A 19581-nucleotide genomic window follows, 5' to 3' on the forward strand; every position below is an offset into this window, starting at 1 on the left:
GTGGCGAGTGGGATAAAGAAGGCAAAATGGGGGCGGGGTAGGGCCGCAGGGGAGCAGTGGCGGGTGCGGGGACAACGGCGAGGGGTACAGAAGGCAATGGGGGATACTGGAAAAACAGGGGGCACAAAAGGAACAGTCTAAGGGCAATTATACAGTTACAGTACAAATACAAATACCACAAAAACCACAAGTATGGCAGAGACAATGAACCAGCAGAGCTGCTCAGCACAGCAGCGGCGGACTCACGAGCAGGAGGCAGCAGGGGGAAGGCATGGGCACAACTGGTGGAGCTGTGCGGCATGGGGAGCGACCTGGCCTGCAGGCAGGGTCAGGGGTCTAATAAAGTTATTGTTGAAGGCAGACCAGTCCCATTCACGTGAAAAGAAATCTCCTCCCCTACTCTAAATGCAGCCCAGGTCTATTCAGCCCAGCCCTGTCTCATCAGACTTCTGGAGCCACTGCCCCTCTCCAGTCCCTGTCATCCTAAAGCCAGACATGCAATACACAAACCTAGCAGAAGCACACTTAATGGTTAGGCAAGAAAATACCTACTTTCTAAAAGTGGTATTTTCAAACACAGAATGTAAAAATCACCCTCACTAAAAGATGCAGTTTAACATTCTGTGTTCAGGCATACTAAACTTTATTTTTCTACCTTGTTACTAGGCCAGTTATGTTTATAAGAGGTTATAAACAAACTCCCCATTCTGTCCTAAAGGAAATTGGCAGTATTTCACTATCAGGACATGCCACACACATCAGGGCATGTCCTACCTTTCACATACACTGCGCCCTGCCCACATGGGTACCTTGGGCCTACCTTCGGGGTGACTAATATGTCAAAAAGGTAAGGTTTAGGGACTGGCAATTATGTGCACTTTCCAAGTCGACATGGCAGTCGCAGACCGCTCACAGGCTCTGCAATGGCAGACCAGAGTTATATTTTACAGGCTGCTTTTGTGAGTGGCACAATCAGTACTGCAGCCCACTAGCAGCAATTGATTTACAGGCCCTGGGCACACACAGTGCACTATACTAAGAGATAACAAGTAAATCAAATCTGCCAATCATGGATCACTAATCTATAACAACAATTTACAAAAGGAGCACTTGCACTTTGACACTGAACACCAGTGGCAAAGTGCCCAAAGCATCTAGACCAGCAAAATGGAGTCCAACACACAGCAAAAACACAGGAGGCAAAGGCAAAAAATGCAGGGGATACCCACGCCAACGGTGGCAGGTCTAACAGTGATGACATAATAAATAAGATAATCTACATGATTAATCGTGGCAACGAAAAGCACATGGTAAAATTACACGAACATAAAAACTGGTGGGACTATAACGGATGAAATTGAACACATTAACAATTAAACAATTTCAAGAAAATTACAAGAAATTTCAACCATGAAATGTGCTATCCTTCAAAATCATTAAGTTATATTGTATGTACAAAAAAGCATCCCATAAAAAAAGACATCCACAGATCACAGGCACAAATATGGTGACAATCACAAAGATGCAGCAACATGCACCTCCAGACAACAAATGGCATCAGATTGCACGCGAAACATACAGGTCAGCCTTGGAGTGGAACAGCCACAACCATCACACGCCTTTTGGCTTCTACGAAAGGTTCAGTAAAGTTACATAGGGTGAACACCGGATGAGATTTGACACATTGAACATATATCCTCTCATTTGCAAAAGCAATCTTAGATGTGGTTAGGTTTAGCAGTAAACATCTGGATACATTGTGCTCCTTCACCACTTGGGGACCAGACAATAGGTACTAAAGGGGCCCAGGGCTCAACTGGCTCCATCACCCACATTATCTGGCCAGGCAGAACGTCTAACAAAGTGGCCTTCTGCTCATGCACGAGATTCATAAACTTCTGGCTGGCTTTTAGTTTCTCATTAGCCTTTGTCCAGAAGTGTTTCATCTGAATCTTGAGAATCCAACTGGTAGCTGATTAAATCCTGAGGGGGTTTCTTGGGAACTTGCTCTCACCCCTCCTTCAAAAGTCTGATGGGGCCTTTGACAGGATGGCCATACAGGATATCAAAGCACTAAACCCAACTCTTTTCTGTGGCAATGCCCTGTAAGCAAACAACAGGCATGGCAAAAAAAGTCCCACTTCCAAATTAAATTCTCTGACAGGCCCATGATCAAGCTTGAGGGTCTTTATTCTTTCATTAAGTCCATTGTTCTGGGGATGATAGGAACTTGCAGGTTATGCCATATTCGTCCCACTAACTTCATGTACGCTGACATGAAGTTGGTGCTCCGGTCAGACACTACCTCTTTGGGAAAAGATCCCCATCAATATCCTGGCCACTGTGGGGGCCGTCACCATCCTCAGAGATCTGACCTCTGAGTACCGCATGACATGGTCCAGCAAGACAAGGATGAAGCTGTTGCATAGGACAGTATTGGAATCCAGGGGTATAACAATGTCAACGTCCTCCCTCTCAAAGGGGGTGACTGCAACATGAAGTGGAACCAGGTGTGCCTTCCACTTTCCCCCTGACTTTCCACTAGCCTGGCAGGTAAGCCAAGATATGCAGAATACACCTAAAGTCATTCTCATTCTGGTCCTGTGCCAGTAGAAGTGGGTGATTAACCTGGCAAAGGCGTTGTTTTACCATAGATGTCCTTTCAAGGGTACATCATGAGCCAAACTCAGGAGGAAGTCTCTGTAGCACTGGGGACCAATGACATACAGATTGTACCAGGCTAACTTCTCCAAGTGGGACACGGGCTCCACCTCCTTCCAGATGGTTTGATCTATGTTGTTTCCAAGCATTCAATCCATAGGAATGGCTAAACTAACAACTACCTTTAAGTACCTGGAGAACCCCCCCATTCAAAAGGAACTAGAGCCACAGGCAAGTGACTCTCTGAGTTGTCTGCTACTACAAGCTGGTGGAATACATTAGGAATTACCTGCTCAGAGGACGCCGGATAACACCTGACAGTAGTTAAACTGGCTCATGTATCTCTCAGACCCTCCACCTGATGGCCATTGATGGTAACCCACTGCCTATACTTTGTAATAGTGTAAGCATGTGTAACCTCTGCACTTCTGGCTCATACGAACTGGGTCAACCTCCCCCCAATTGTTATGCTAGCCTTCCCCAGTGTCTGCCCACCAATGGGGGGCTGTGGCCACTTAGGACATTGGCAAAGTCTTCCTTGATTTCTTAATACATGTAGTACTCATAGCATTTAGCGGAAATCTGTCCTGAGGATTTGTTTGGAAAAAGATCCCCATCAATCAATATCCTGGACACTGTGGGTGCAGTCACGTCCTCAGGCTTCTGGTTACCAAGTGATATGGTCCACCAAGCCAAGGATGAACCTGTTGCCTAGGACAGTCTTGGAATCCCGGGGCCTAACAATGTTGATGCCCACCCTCTCAAAGGGGGTGAGAACAACAGGAAGTGGCGCCAGGTGAGCTTTCCACTTCCCCCCTGACTTTCCACTAGCCTGGCAGGTAGGCCAAGACATGCAGAATGCATCTAAAGTCATTCTCATCCTGGTCCTGGGCCAGTAGAAGTGAGTGATGAGCCTGGCAACAGCATTATCTTACTTTAGATGTCTTTTCAGGGGTAAATCATGAGCCAAACTCAGTAGGTAGTCTCTGTAGCACTGGGGAATCACTACCATGCAGATTGTATCAGGCTCAGAAACATTAGGTTCACTATGAAGATCATTGTCCCGTTAGGTCAGGTGATCACCAGAGGAGTCACCAGCTGCCTGGGTCTCGGTCTGCTACCTTAGGCCCTCCAGAGTAGGGCACTCTTTCTGGGTTTTGCAGAACTCTGCTTGGGATGGCCTTCCTTCAGCTTGTTGGTCGGCTAGCTCAAGTAGGCCCCCCAGGGCAGCAGTGTCCTCCCCAGTAGGTTCTGTGGGGTCACCCCCAGGTTTTACTTCATCCAAGATCATGGGGATCTCAGGAGTGGGTTTCTTATGCCTCCTGCCCTTCCTCTTGTTGGCAGGTACCTGGGACTTTCCTACAGGCTCCATGTCCTCTTGACCTCCTAGTTGGGCTGTCATTGACCGTGTGGTCAGGCACCTCCCCTCAGGCAACCCTTTTTCAAGTGAGACCAGAGCTCCACCTCCTTCCAGATAGCGTGATCCATGTTGTTTCCAAGCAGTCAATCCTTAGAGATTACTAGAGTAATAGCTACCTTTAAGTACCCTGAGAATCCCCCCATTCAAAAGGAACCAGACCCATGTCAAGTGACTCTCGTAGTTGTCTGCTACTACAAGCTGGTTGAATACATTAGGAATTACCTGCTCAGAAGACACTAGATGAGATCTGACAGTAGTCATACTGGCTCCTGTATCTCAGAGACTCCACCTGATGGCCATTGATGGTAACCCACTGCCTATACTTTGTAATATTGTACGCATGTGAGCCTTTGGCACCATCTCTCTGTCACCCAGGGACACTAGGGTAACCTCTGCACTTCCCGCTCATACTAACTGGGGCAACCTCCCCCCCAAGTACTATGCTTGCCATCTCCAGTGTCTGTCCACCAATGGGAGGCTGTGGCCACATAGGGCAGTGGGACAGTCTCCCTTGATTTGGCCATTAATGTAGTACTCCTAGCAGTTAGCGGAAAGCTGTCCTGTGGATTTCTTAGGATAATTACCTGATCAATTAGGCCTGGGAATGCTTCCTCTGAGAACTGTACTGAGTGCCTTTTGAGAACTCTTAATTTTTTTTGTGCCCAGTCCTCTTTCTTCAGGTGATGACCCTGTCTGCCCTTTTGGGGATTACCACCGCATACATTCTTGGGGAACCTGGAGCTGAGCCAATGTTTTACCTCCTTGGCAAGCTCCCCGGGGGTCACTGAGCTTGCTTTCTGTCAGGTGTTGGCACAGCTCTGGAAAACAACTACTGAACATGGGCTCTCTTGCAATCAAAATATACAGCCTATTGGCTGCCGTTCACCCGACCATTCAGTGCCTTGCAAAAGTAATCCACATAATCTACCCAAGACTTGTGGGAATGTGTCTGGCTGTCCCTGAACTCCAACCTATACTTCTCAGGGATGGGGCCAAACTTACTGACAAGGGCTTCCTTCATGAGTGGGTACTTCATCCTATCACCCTTAACTAGGGCTAGTAGTGAATCTGTGCCCTCATTAAGTATATGCCTCCAGAGACTGGCTCCCCAATCCTCCCCAGGGACACTATGCATCTCCAGAGCAACTTTGTACGCCTCAAACCACTTATCTAAGTCTTACCTCACATCAAAGTACGGCACTGGATCTTTGGGAATGTGGACCTACCTGCCTCCACTGCACACTGGATTTTCACTGACACCATTATGCTGGAACCTGAGTGTTCTTTGGCTTCCAGGTCTAGCTCCTTCACACTCAGTTCATGAGTCATGTTTGCAGAAACCTCTTCCTTGGCTGCCTCTAATTTCAACTTGGTCAGCCGCAGCTGAAACTCCTTCTCAGCCTTCCCGTCTTCCAGCTCCTTGGGTGAAAGGTTGGGGGAGGACACACTGCTCACTGCTCTGGCAGTGGACCTTACACCTGTGAGAAGGTGTCCTGGTATATGCTGTCTACTGATTAAAGTGGGCACCGTGTACCAGTCCACACGACTCTTATGAAGTATGAGGTCAAAAATAACCTTTAGAAATCTATCTTAGTGGTAGCTGTGGAGAGCAGCCTTCAGGCCTAATCTTGAAGGAATGTAAAGCAGCTTGTTTTTCCAGAATATCACCTCCTGAATGACTAAATGAAAGGAGAACCACACAGCAGTTATATAAAAATGTGTATTTATTAATATAACTCTCTCTACTAATCTCTACACGAGATTAGAACAGAAGGCACACAATACTGAATCAATAGAACATTTGTAAGTAGCACTATACACAGCAGGCTCCAGGGGGAGACCGAAACATATGCTAAAAAAATGGTATAACAATCACGACTTGACTAGACACAGTGCCTAGAACACGTAGAATCGCTGGGACCCCAAGGACCCACCCAAGGCAGTGACACAGGGAGCCCACGGAGGACGGGTACAGTGAGGAAACACGACCGCGTGCTCTATACAGCACTATGAGAAAGTCGCGTTGCAAAGTTACAGTTTAAGGACACGTCTACGAGGGCTTCAAGCAACTCCTTTGGAACATAGGAGGTTCTAGAGCCAACCCACCAGTGAGTAGCAAAGTACCTGTGTTACCTATCCCAGAGGAGCCGGGTGCATAGGGGTTAAGTGGTGTCGGAAACCTTTGTTGTTTTCTATGGAGAGCTGCAAAGAAGTACTGCTGCCAGGAAGACGAAGAGTGTCCGGTGGAATACAAGCCTCGATTCTAGGTGAGAGGAACCAGAAAGCAGAGGGGACAGAGTCTGGGTCACTTCAGGTGACCAGGGGCTTGGTAGTCGAATGCCCACCGATGTCGGGTGCTTCAGGTGTGAAGAAGGGATGCTTGACTCTGCAGCCACGGGGACCAGGAGACGTCGAGGATGACCATGATCTGGAGGTGAGTTGTCCCACGAAGGATGTCAAGTGCTGAGGGATCAATGTCCGGCCGGAGCACCAACACGTCTTGGCAAATGCAACCCACGCAGGAAGTACAAACTGGTTACGGTGTGGACCAGCAAGGTCCAGGGACTCTCCAAGCAATGGGGAGTCAGGGCACATCTGGCGCAACTAGGAAAGCCCAAGAACACACAAGGTGACCCTCGCCAGGACCCACATGCCAACGGACCAGGAGTCACGTGGAGACCTCAAGCGAATTTACAAAGCACCAGCCCACGGAGCACTCAGTGCGAGGAGGCCGGATTTCTTCGGTGCATGTACTGCTCGGGGTCAGGACTACACGGAGTCCAGTGCAAAAAGCTTGGGAATCGCCAACAAGCATATGCACTTACGAATGTACGCGATGCACAGGGGTTCAGGTCACACAGAACCCACGAGGGATACTGATCTCAGAATCGCTGAGAGGTCAGATCAACCTCAGGGACCTTTGGAAACTCACCTCCTGTGTTGCTGAAATCTTCAGAGTCCTCAAGAGCTCTTGAGAAGCAAGCCAGTCAGATGCGCTTAGGTGCCTGCTACTGCAGGGGAGTAACTCCTTTACTCCAAGAGAGAATGTGCCCTCAGTGCAGACTTTCTGGCACTATCAGAGTGCGCCCTCCCAGCCTCAATACACTAAACCCTGTCTGGGATGTGGTTACACCTCCCTATGAAAGCATGCCTATTGTCATGCCTTCCTCCGCTCAAGCCTTGCTCAGCAGCAGGATATCAGAATCATGTCTGTGGCTGGCAGCGTCCATTTTATGCTACCCGGGTCGAAAAAGCTGGTAACGGGTAGAATGGTGACCCATAGTAGTGGTTTCAGAAGGGTGGAAACATACCTCCCACATCAGTTATTGGGGTGGAGGTATCATTTCAAGGTGTTTGACAGCAAACATGACATGTTTCTAAGCAGCCGTTTTAAAGTTAGCATTTAATGCGAGGTTATAATGCAACTTAACTTATATGTCTGGCTGCATCACAGACAACCCCGGAGAATGGTCTCCGAAGGCTGCAGAGGGGCCCTACTCATGCAGGGGCACCCTCTCACGTAAAACCCAGCACCCTTCCTTCAGGATTGATAAGTCCTGCCATAGAGGTGCAAGCACCAGATTACACAGGCTACTGTAGCAGTCCTGTTGGGTCATTTTGAATGGCCTCTCATGGGTGGCATAATACATGCTTCAGCCCATGGGAGGCCTCTGTGGTACCTACGCCCTAGTACATGGGGTACCATATACTAGGGACTGATAAGGGTACCAGAGTATCCAATCTGGAGTGTACCTAAAGTACATAAATAGCAATTTAAGGGAGAAAGCAGATAAACTGGCGTCCTGGATAGCAGGATCCCAGTCAGACTAGTCCAAAAACAGTGAGACATCATCAAAAGTTGGGGGTAACCATAAGAAGCAGATCCTACTTTCCTACAACTCCTGTGGGCATGTTGTCCCCAGAGGGCATGGCCAGAGGATTTCCATTCTCCTCCCCCATTACTTCTCGCTCCTGTCCGTCCACATTCTCATCCACTTCCTTCTCCTGTACTGTAGTAAGCAGCTGGTGTGCCCCTTCCCAGTCCCTGGGACTTGCTGGAGCTCCAGCTTACTTAAGTTCCTGGTTGTTAGTAGCTCACTCTGCTTTTAAAATCCTTTCAGATCAGTCGCAGTGTAGCTCTCCAGGCTGCTGAAATCCATCTTCATCTTTGCACAGGTGCACAAATGAGGGAGGAATTAAATTTAGATGATGATGGAAAATTAGCCGATGAAGGAGAATTTTAATAGAAGTTGAATCTGATGTCAGATTATTTATATGGGATTTTTAGTTTTGCACAAAATCACTGAGTGACACCAAACAAACACAGGTACTGGATCCCACCACTGAACACCAATGTAAGAAATCGGGTTATTGTTTGAGGGGGTGAAGGCCATTGAATTAACCAGTGTTTACCCATCTGGTAGGTTGGCACAAAGCAGCCAGGCCTAACTTAGATGCAAAATGTAAATTATTTATGCAGCACACAAAGAGTAATAGAGTGAAAGAAACATCCTAAACCAATTTAAAAAAATAGAGTAAAGTTTAACAAATAAAATGAAAAAAATCCAATCAGTGGAACCGGAGATATTCAGTTTAAAAAAGGTTATGGTGAAAATAGCACCTAAAAGCATACTCATGGTCATCTGGTTGTACTACACTCGTGAAAAGTCAAAACTTAACGCTGACCACGATGGAGGTCAGGCCATATACAGGGACCAGGATAGTCCTGCTGAAATATTTACCTATTCAAAATATGCCGTGAAGAGATCCATTCACGGTGGAGGAGGCCGTGAGGAGCAGGGAGAGCATCAGAGATAGATGCCACTGTAGCATGAAGTGCAGGCTGGTCATCATGGGCTGTCCTCTCTGTATCACAGAGAACCAGTCCGGTGTCACTTGTGGTTGCTGTTGGAGCTTCAAGTTGGCTGTCACAGTGGGCTGTCATTGCTGTAGGTGGAGTGTAGATCTTGCTTTGCCGGTCATTTTTGGTGGTTGCTGTAGCATGAAGAGCAGGTCTCCCCAGAGCTTAGCGTTGGCATCATCGTGGATGGCAGGGGCAGGTTCCCAATTGTGAATAGTCCGAACTTCAGGATTTTAACGCTTCTTCTTTTGAGGAGCTCAGACAGATGCCAGCCAAGGATCCAGGACCTGGTTGGGCACATCTTGGGGATCAGGAACTTACTCCAGAAGAGGCCAGAAGGGCTCAGGAGGTCCAGTTTCAGATCCAGTGCAGGAAGTCAGCTCGGCAGTTGTAGGGAGATCTCTGGAGCTCATTTCCCTGCAATTCTCACAAAAGGTTAGTCGACTGACCCTTTGAGTCACTCAGGTTAGCCTGGGGTGAAGGTAATCAGGTCTAGTCTTCCTTCTCAGACAGCAAGACAGTGCTCAGCAGCAGGGCAAACAGTCTGTTCTGAAGGGTGGCTCTGGAGGTCCAATATGTATACCTGGTGCCAGCCTTTGTGTGGTAGTATTCTCTACACTACTCCTACATCTGGTTACAGAAAAGTCTTCCACTTACACTGTCAAAGCCCCAAACTGTCTGGGGTGACCAAATACAGGGCAGGTCTGGTGTCAGATTCCTTTATAATGTAAGTGTGGCTGGTACAGCCCCTCCCAGTCATCCTGCAACAATCACTCGTCCTGTCCAAACTAACGCCGGGCGTAGTTCGCGTAGTAACGCTACGCGTAGCTACGCGAAGTGCAAGTCGCACTACGCGATATACGTGTAGCACTATGCATACTGTGTAGTATGCTGTTCTCGATGATTGCACAGTGCCGGATGCTTGTCCGCACTGTCCAATCATTGCAAACGGCATCTTGCACAGTGCAAGCGGTCGTTTTCTGCCGCTCGAGTAGGAGCTCCAGGATTATTTTTATTTTTAATCTTTGCTACACGGGGCCGTGAATAAAAACTTAGGTTCTGGGCTCCACATAGCATTTTTTAACGCACCTACTCACCTCCCTTTTTATAGGCCCACACACCCCCATGCACAACTGCGGCATCTCCATAAAAGATCTCCGATAAAGAGCCCTCTTGCGGGGCCCGTGAGGGACTGCAGCGCCACCCCCACGAGGAGCAACGCCCGATGATGAAGCATGACACTCGAAAGGGTGTGTGAGGGCACTGTATTCTAAAGGAGAAATTCCCCACATCCACTTTCACCCGACCCTATTTATTAGACACACATACCAATTCTTTAGCATTTTTCTAATTTTCTTAGGAACAGTTACCCTCGTAGTATATACACAGCTTATAAGCTGTGCCAGTCAGCAGCAAGCACAGAGTTTAGTGGCATGATTGGGCTGCTAGTCACAGCTATGAGCAATTTCTCTCTCACAAGTCCTGGAAGAAAGAATCCAATGCTTAGGAACAGCAGGTCTACTCATATTGAAAGGACTGCACAGTGGATGCCGGGTCTCTCTGAATATGCAAATGGTGCCTGTAGTGCATGGAAGCAAGTATAGGATTTTTGGTGTGTCCAGATTGAAATAGGAGGCAGGCAGAAATAATTTAGGGACTCTGGATGAGTTTTAATGGTGGTTTCCAAGCTACAGTTGTTCCAAGTATAACATCCTCCAGAGGCGGAACGATGGAATCGTAATAGTATGAGTCACTGCAGTCAATCAATCAATCAATCAATCAATCAAATAATTTCTAAAGTGTACTACATACCCGCAAGGGTTTCAAGGCGCTGAGGGTGGAGAGAGGAGGGGGTGCTGTTGCTACTGGTCGAAGAGCCAGGTCTTGAGTTGTCTCCTGAAGGTTAGAAGGTCTTCGGTTTGTCGTAAGATGAAGGGGGAGGGTGTTCCAGGTCTTGGCGGCGTGGTGGGAGAAGGATCTGCCTCTGGCTGTGGTTCTACGGAGGCGTGGGACGGTAGCCACGGAGAGGTCTATGGAGCGGAGTTTCCTGTTGGGTACGTAGAAGGAGAGTCGACTGTTGAGATAGGCTGGGCGGTCTTGTGGAGTGCCTTGTGTGCGTGGATCAGGAGTTTGAAGGAGATTCTTTTGTCGACAGGGAGCCAGTGCAGGTTCCTCAGGTGGGGGGGGTGATGTGGTCGCGGCACGGGATGTCGAGGATCAGGCATGAAGAGGCATTCTGTATTCTTTGCAGTCTGTTGATGAGCTTGGTTGGGGCTCCGGCGTAGAGGGCGTTTCCGTAGTCGAGTCTGCTGCTGACTTGGGCCTGAGTGACTGTTTTCAATGTGTCTGTCGGGATCCATCTGTAGATCTTGTGGAGCATATGGAGGGTGTTGAGGCAGGTGGAGGAGACAGCGTTGACTTGTTTGGTCATGGTGATTTTTGAGTCGAGGATGAATCCCAGGTTGCGTGCGTGGTTGGTGGGTGCGGGGGGTGTCCCCAGCGATGCAGGCCACCAGGAGTCGTCCTATGCTGAGGGGTTGGGCCCGAGGATGAGGATCTCCTTCTTGTCTGTGTTCAGCTTAAGGCGGCTATCCTCCATCCAGTCGGCGATGGCCTTCATTCCCTGGTGGAGGTTGGATTTGGCGGTGAGGGGGTCCTTGGTGAGGGAGAGGATCAGTTGCATGTCGTCGGCGAAGGAGATTATGTTGAGGTCGTGATGTCGGGCGATGCGTGCGAGAGGCGCCATGTAGACATTGAACAGCGTCGGGCTGAGGGAGGATGCCTGTGGGACGCCGCAGATGATCTCGGAGGCTTCGGATCGGAACTGGGGGAGGCGGACTCTCTGGGTTCTGCCGGAGAGGAAGGAGGAGGTCCAGTCCAGGGCCCTGTATCGGATCCCTGCGTCATGGAGTTGTGTGCGTAGTGTGCGGTGGCGGACGGTGTCGAAGGCAGCGGAGAGGTCCAGAAGGATGAGTGCCGCCGTCTCGCTGTTGTCCAGTAGGATTCTGATGTCGTCTGTGGCGGTGATGAGGGCGGTCTCGGTGCTGTGGTTGCTGCGGAATCCTGACTGGGAGGGGTCCAGGATGTTGTTGTCTTTGAGGTAGCGGGTGAGCTGGATGTTGACTATCTTCTCGATGACCTTAGCTGGGAACGGAAGCAGGGAGATGGGCTGGAAGTTTTTGAGTTTGCTCGGGTCCGCCTTGGGTTTCTTCAGTAGGGCGTCGATCTCTGCGTGTTTCCAGCTCTCAGGGAAGGTCGTGGTCTCGAAGGAAAGCTGCCAGCTTTGTTGAAGATGTAGTGTGGAAAAGGGTCAGACGGTGAGCCGGAGTGGATTGTGCCCATGGTCTTGATTGTGTCTTCCATGCTCACTTTGGCCCAGGTTGTCAGGGGGTCGCGGTCGGTGGAGAGTGGTGGGTCCAGCATGTTGGGGCCTGTTAGGGTCATCCGGGGCTTGAAGCTGTCATGGATGTCGGCGATCTTGTAGTGGAAGAAGGTGGTGAGGGAGTCGCACAGGGCTTGCGACGGCGGGATGTCGTTGGAGCTGGGTTTGGAGAATTCATTCACGACGTTGAAGAGCTCCTTGCTGTTGTGTGCATTGTTGTTGAGGCGGTCTTTGAAGAAGGTCCTCTTGGCGGTCCTGATGAGGCGATTTCTCCTCCGACTCCGTTGGTGCGGTCTCTGCGGGTGATCTTGTTTCCCTCGGGGATGGCTATGGCGATGTCTGGAGAGGAGGCTTCGTTCATCCAGGTCTCGGTTAGGAAGGTGACGTCTGGTGATGCGGTGTCGAGTATGTCCCAGAGCTCAGCGGCGTATTTGCGTGCGAAGCGAGTGTTGATCAGGATGCAGTGGAGCTGGTTGTGTTTTGTCGCGGTGGGTGTCTCTGCATCTTCGATGAAGGAGAAGCTGCAGTTCTCTGGCAGACAAAGGGACCATGTGTTCGCTTCGGGGTGGCCATTCAGCAGGTGAGGGTCCATCCTGGGTTGAGAGAGATGAGGGTGCTGGCTTTGTATCGGAGGCGGTCTTCATGGCTGGTGTGGGGGCCAGGGGTTCTGGCGCTGGGCGCGGTCTGGGCGCGGTCCAGGCGCGGACAGGCGCTGACAGGCTTGCCTTAGGCGTGCTTTTGGCGCGGCCTACCTGGCAAGGTCAAGGGTCACTCTTCTCACCGCGCAGCAGCCGCCATTTTAAGGGGAGGTGGGAGGGAGGAGCAGCTGGGAGGCGGGAGGCGGGTGGCAGGGGGCAGCGAATGAGCATGGGGGTGGGGCCGCAGGGGAAGCAGCGGCGGGAACGGGAGCAGCGAGGGGGGCGAGCAGGCACAACAGGGGGCACAGAAGGCAAAAATGGGCAGAGGGGCACAGGGGGGACACAGGCACACAGAGAACGGGGGACAAAAGGCAAAATGGGCAGCGGGGCACAGAGGGGACATGGACACACAAAGAACGGGGGACAAAAGGCAAAATGGGCAGCGGGGCACAGAGGAGACACGGGCACACAGAGAACGGGGACAAAAGGCAAAAGGGGCAGCGGGGCACAGAGGCGACACGGGCACACAGAGAACGGGGGACAAAAGGCAAAATGGGCAGCAGGGCACAGAGGGGGCACGGGCACACAGAGAATGGGGGACAAAAGGCAAAATGGGCAGCGGGGCACCGAGGGAGCAAAAGGAGCAAAGGGCACACAAGGCACTCAAATAGCGCAAGTGGAGCTGCAGCGGGGGGGGAGTGACCAACCTGGCAAGGTCAAGGGTCGCTCTCCTCACCGTGCAGCAGCCGCCATTTTAAGGGTAGGTGGGAGGGAGGAGCAGCTGGGAGGCAGGAGGCAGGTGGCAGGGGCCAGCGAATGGGCACGGGGGCGGGGCTGCAGGGGAAGAAGCGGCAGGAACAGAAGCAACGAAGGGGGCGAGCAGGCACAACAGGGGGCACAGAAGGCAAAAATGGGCAGCGGGGCACAGGGGGGACACGGCACACAGACAACAGGGGACAAAAGGCAAAATGGGCAGCGGTGCACAGAGGGGACACGGGCACACAAAGAACAGGGGACAAAAGACAAAATGGGCAGCGGGGCACAGAGGGGACACGGGCACACAGAGAACAGGGGACAAAAGGCAAAATGGACAGCGGGGCACAGAGGGGACACGGGCACACAGAGAATGGGGGACATAAGGCAAAATGGGCAGCGGGGCACAGAGGGGGCACGGGCACACAGAGAACGGGGGACAAAAGGCAAAATGGGCAGCGTGGCACAGAGGTGGGAGGGAGGAGCAGCTGGGAGGTGGGTGGCAGGGGGCAGCGAATGGGCACGTGGCCGCAGGGGAAGCAGCGGCGGGAACGGGAGCGGCAAGGGTGGCGAACAGGCACAACAGGGGGCACAGGAGGCAAAAATGGGCAGCGGGGCACAGGGGGCACACGGGCACACAGAGAACGGGTGACAAAAGGCAAAATGGGCAGCGGGGAACAGAGGTGATACGGGCACACAGAGAACGGGGGACAAAAGGCAAAATGGGCAGCGGGGCACAGAGGGGACATGGGCACATAGAGAACGGGGGACAAAAGGCAAAATGGGCAGCGGGGCACAGAGGGGGCACGGGCACACAGAGAATGGGGGACAAAAGGCAAAATTGATAGCGGGGCACAGAGGGAGGGAAAGGAGCAAAGGGAACACGAGGCACTCAAATAGCGCAGGTGGAGCTGCAGGGGGGGGAGCGACCTACCTGGCAAGGTCAAGGGTCGCTCCATATATATATATAGTACATATTGGAACAGAATGATTTACTCAAAGAACATATTTCTTTAATCTATATGACATCTTATAAACTCAACTGACTTTTCTGGTGGAGGTTTGAGAGCTACATGGAGCCAAGATGGAACAAGTATAGACTGCCCATATTAATCAACAAAAGAACTTGTGAAATTAATACAGATATAAACCTAAGCGAAACTTTCAAGAATCTTACTGCTGTTTGAGCTTTAACATTTTACAATATCAATGAATGAAGAAGTGATTGACTGTTATAAAAAATGAATGTTTTAATAACAGCCGGTGGTCACTTCCGTATACAGTTTTATCATTATCCTGAAACATATTTTCCTGTTAATTAATTTTCTCTAATAGAGAATTTATAGATCAATGGTGTACGGATAAATATGCGAGAAGAGGTTAGTGATGATGCAACAAGTACTACTTCCAAAGCTTTTTATATACGTTCAATATTTTATTTTGTATTATTTTCACCTGACACCAAACGAACAGCTATGTTTAGTATAAAAATGCCTTTTTATTGGGAATTAGCAATTTTTTTTATATATGGCAATCTAGCCATCTAAAATTGGAGAGAAGTGCTGCAATATATTAATACAATTGTGGAAAACAAAATACCTCTATTCTTCCACTGCTTTCACATGATACTTTAATTTATTTTTCATCCTATAGCTTTACCAATTTCAGATGGAATTTAAATTATAGCTTTAACTACTCATAACGAGAGGGAAGTTCAAGTAATGCAGGGTTACATAAAAAACACAATGTTGGGAAGAAATGTATGCACAAAATTTCCAACACAGCAAAACAAGTATTATTTGGAAAATATATTTTTAATTAATTAGAATATTTAATGTGTTTTCAATATCACAATCAATGTGATAATAGTTGTCACAATTGTATTACTTGCATTTTTCTTTTAAAGTGTACACAGTGGAGGGATGTTAGAATAATTCTTTATTTTCTGAAAAATATATAATTATTGATAGTTTAACTGCTGGTATAAATATGATTGTTGAATAAAGGAAAAAATAATATAATGTAACTTTTCAGGCACCATCGGCAGTGGACATTTGCTGCTTCCTCCACTCAGTCTGAACAGTGCCCTCTTATGCTATTTGTTGCTGGAACAGAAAATGGTCCTTGTAAATGGACTCTATGATCAAGGGAGTAGCCAGAAAATTAAACTATCCCCCACTTTGAACCAAGGGGCTTATTTTCAAGCCCCTTGCACCGCCGGTATGTCACTTTTTCCCATATTAAAAGTAACACACCGGTGGCACAAGGAGCTTGTAAATCAGTCCCCAAATCTTTAATGACAGTGAGTCTGTAAACCAAGTAAGCCCAACACTTCCTGGATTATATCTCTTCACCTGTTCGTCATCGTATCTATCCATTCATTGTCCCACCCATCCATCATCCAATCTTTGATCTTCACCCCATCCTTTAATTATTCTGACAATCCATTGGTATTTCATCCATTCATCAGACCAGTGACTCATTCATCCATTCTTTCACTCATTTGCCCACCCTTTCCCCTTTTCATCCATCCTTCATCATTCCATCCATCCATCCATCCATCCGATGACCATTTCCTTTATCGATTCATCCTTTCAAAGTCCGATCCATTTTTCCTTACACTCTTTTCTACACATTCCACTTGCTCTTCCTTATAACCTTTAATTGATTATTTGAGGAATGTATAACATCATAAATTAACGAGTCTTTCCTATAATTTCCTTTGCATTCGTTTGCAGTGAAATTGGCATTTACATTTTTTGTTTTAAAATAGTGTGACTCAGCATCACATTCTATGTGCAAATATAAAAATTTAGAAGCAATGCTAAATAAATGTATTGATTGATGATTGTATCTCCCTTTATTCTTCAAGGCAGGTAGTGAACTCACAAGATACTTTGGGAAATAGCATGAAGCACATTGCCCCACCAGGTCAGCAGAGGTCATGACCGCGATCCCCATGTCAAATTCAGAAAGATGTCTTTAGAGTTTCACACTACGCACTCAGGGAACTCTGTGCAATCAGTTAAACAGCTGGTGAGCCAGCTCCACTGAAGGTACTGAATTTAGCAGAGTAGACCCCATGTTTGTTACTCCTGCTTAGCATATTGTTTTTGTTTTCAAGAAACAAACGTTCAAAAGGGGTATTTGTTTCTTGAAAACAAAAGCATCAGTGGTCCTGAAGAGCAGAGTCTTTTTCCCTGCATGTTGAGGTGTTTTTTTGTATTCCCTAAATGGGATGGCCACACATTGCAGTGCAGTCCTGGGCAGAGAAATCTTGTGATGGTTACTCTGCCCTAAATAGGGTGGGACAACCATCACCTGCTCTTCCTTATAATCTTTAATTGATTCTTTCACCCTTCAATCCAACTTTCCATACTTCTACTCATTTGTTGTTTAGAAATGTCCTTCCTTTCCCTTTTCTTTTCCAGTTTCTATCTACCATCATTTTTTATTTTTTATTTTCTTCTCTCATTCACTCTATTTACAGCTTTATTTGTTCTTTTTAGATGTTTTCATCATTTCTTTTTCTCGTTTCTTCCCTGAACTGGGCTCACTTAACATCTCTTGATCCCCCTTCCGGCACCCCCAGTCCTGATTTCCCCTTAAAATGTTTTATGAGACATCGGGGCTTATGTGCAAGAGCCCTGAATCAATTCTGCATCACGTAAAGTGGTGCATGCGTGACACAGAACTCTCATAAAGATTTATGAAGCCACACAAAGCCACCCTGTGTGGCTTTGGGTGGCCTCATAAAGCATGAGTAAGGTGGCGCATCACATATTGCTGCGCCGCATAACTCTATGCCCGGGAAGCATTCTATGGGCGTTGCAGTTGGTTTTCCAATGCAAAACCCATGGAATTTGATGCTGCCTCAGATTTAGAAAGTGATGGGGGAAGCATCAAATCCATACTCCTTCTTTGGGTATGCATTCAATAGCATAAATACAATATAGGCATGGTAGGGCACTGGATATACTTATACAGTGGCTTACCAGGGTCTTGCTCCTTTAAACCTCAGAGATGCCACTTAATTTCTTGTAGCTATCAATACAAATCATTAGTTGTGAAATGCACTGTAATTTAAGAAAATGTCACTGAAATTATAAAGCATTTTAGTTGAGAACTCTTTCTTCTTTTAGAAACTGCCCCTGAGAAGACATCTGAAAATGCCAATGATTGTGAAGTTTCTACTAAGGAAGAAACACAGCTAGAAAAACACATAGAAAAAACTGATAATACAATTAATGACTTGAAAGCAATGGAATTGAAGGAACCAGGAACTGACAATGACATTCATCCTGCAAAAACTGAGGAAGAGCAAGAAGTAGATGAAGTCAGTGAAAACACACCGACTGTCGGAAGTGACAACGGAAACGAGGAAGAGTCGTGCTTCTATGACCAGGAAAGTGATGCAGAGGAAACTCCTCCCAACAGTCCCACTTCTGGTTCCCTCTCTGGTTCACCCAGGGGGCAGCCAAGTCTGGGATTGAAGCTTGAAAATTCGAAACACAATTACTCTAAATATGATACAGTATCATACCGAAAAATCAGGAAAGGAAACACCAAACAAAGAATAGATGAATTTGAGTCCATGATGACTTTATAAACTGAAGTGGAATTTTCAATTGTATAGCTTCAATTTGTCATTCTAGAAATATTACTTTACCATATGCAATAGTCCTTTGTACATTGGTTACTGTTATTGATTGTACAATGGAATATCAATCTTGGGAATATTGTGGTAGTCTAATATTGTAAGTATAATATTGACAGATGAAATATCAAAAGGTAAGTGCATATACAGGAAATATAGATTTACTATTCTTAACTTCATATAAAAGTATATATACACATATAGGAATCAAAATTCTATACCTACTTACCTTTCAGTATTTTGCCCTTTAATATTCTGTCTACGATATTAAGGTCCCACGATATTCCCTACTCAATATTTAGGAACCACAACCTATCACTGGTCAAACATTTTGGTAAGCTGGCCTCACCTTCTTTTCAATATCTGTTTTACCTGTCTCTTTAATTCCATACATAAGTAACAACCAAGCAATTTTTGGTATGCTTGATCATTATGGCTGCTTCACATGTAGCTTTGGAATTAGCGTTGCATTGCATCGCTATGTCTTCATTTCAGAATTGTAATGACATAACACTGTGATAGCAGCAGGCTCATATAACGCAGATTTGTCAAAACTGTTCAGCTGTATCATCAACTTGTAGCAAAAATGAAACATAAAAAAATGCAACACGTTTATAACCAAATACTGTAATATGATTTAATAGCGGGATTGTAATTGTTACTACAGATTATAGTAGCAGTGGTAATAATGTAATGCAATAAAGCATTATAAATTGAATCATTTTTTGTTGAATGTCTCATGCATTCTTCTTTTTTGATATGTAGTTAATGAAATATGATAGAAATGCTCATGGTGATTTGCCATTTCAATATATGACCATACAAGGAGGGAAAGTCTGATTTGTGTAGCATTTCTATTGAGACTGAACTATTAAATGAACTGCCAAGCAAACTATGGTGCCATTTCAAATTAATTTTTCACTTCCTTACCACAGTCCTGTGGAGGCCTGTTATGGACCCCCATAATCCTGCTATCAAATTTTATTTGAATTTTGACAGCGCCTTATCTTCCTCCAGTGAGTAAACAAAGGCTAACACTCATGGTTAAATCATACTGTCTGCTCCAATAAATATGCATATTCTAAATTAAACATTATTTGTTATTGGAAATTGTGTCTCTAGTTGGCAGAGGTTAGCACCCTGTCCAAGTAAGGACCACAATCCTATTCAAGGTAAGCTAGATACACACTAAAAGATAACCTGTGTCAC

General features: G+C 47.2%; 1 protein-coding gene across 3 annotated transcripts in view; it reads left to right on the forward strand.

The window, feature by feature from the left end:
• ERMN (ermin) overlaps positions 1-19090 on the forward strand; it is a 58315-nt gene extending 39225 nt beyond the window's left edge. For all 3 annotated transcript variants that reach the window (XM_085646417.1, XM_085646415.1, XM_085646416.1), the window contains one exon: positions 17858-19090. In XM_085646417.1, coding sequence (XP_085502543.1) covers positions 17858-18324 — 467 coding nt within the window. In that variant the 3' untranslated portion in view covers positions 18325-19090. The remainder of the gene's footprint in view (positions 1-17857) is intronic.
• Positions 19091-19581: the final 491 nt, after the last annotated feature.

Source organism: Triturus cristatus, chromosome 3_1 (genome assembly GCF_964204655.1).
Source record: "Triturus cristatus chromosome 3_1, aTriCri1.1, whole genome shotgun sequence".
NCBI lineage: Eukaryota > Metazoa > Chordata > Amphibia > Caudata > Salamandridae > Triturus > Triturus cristatus.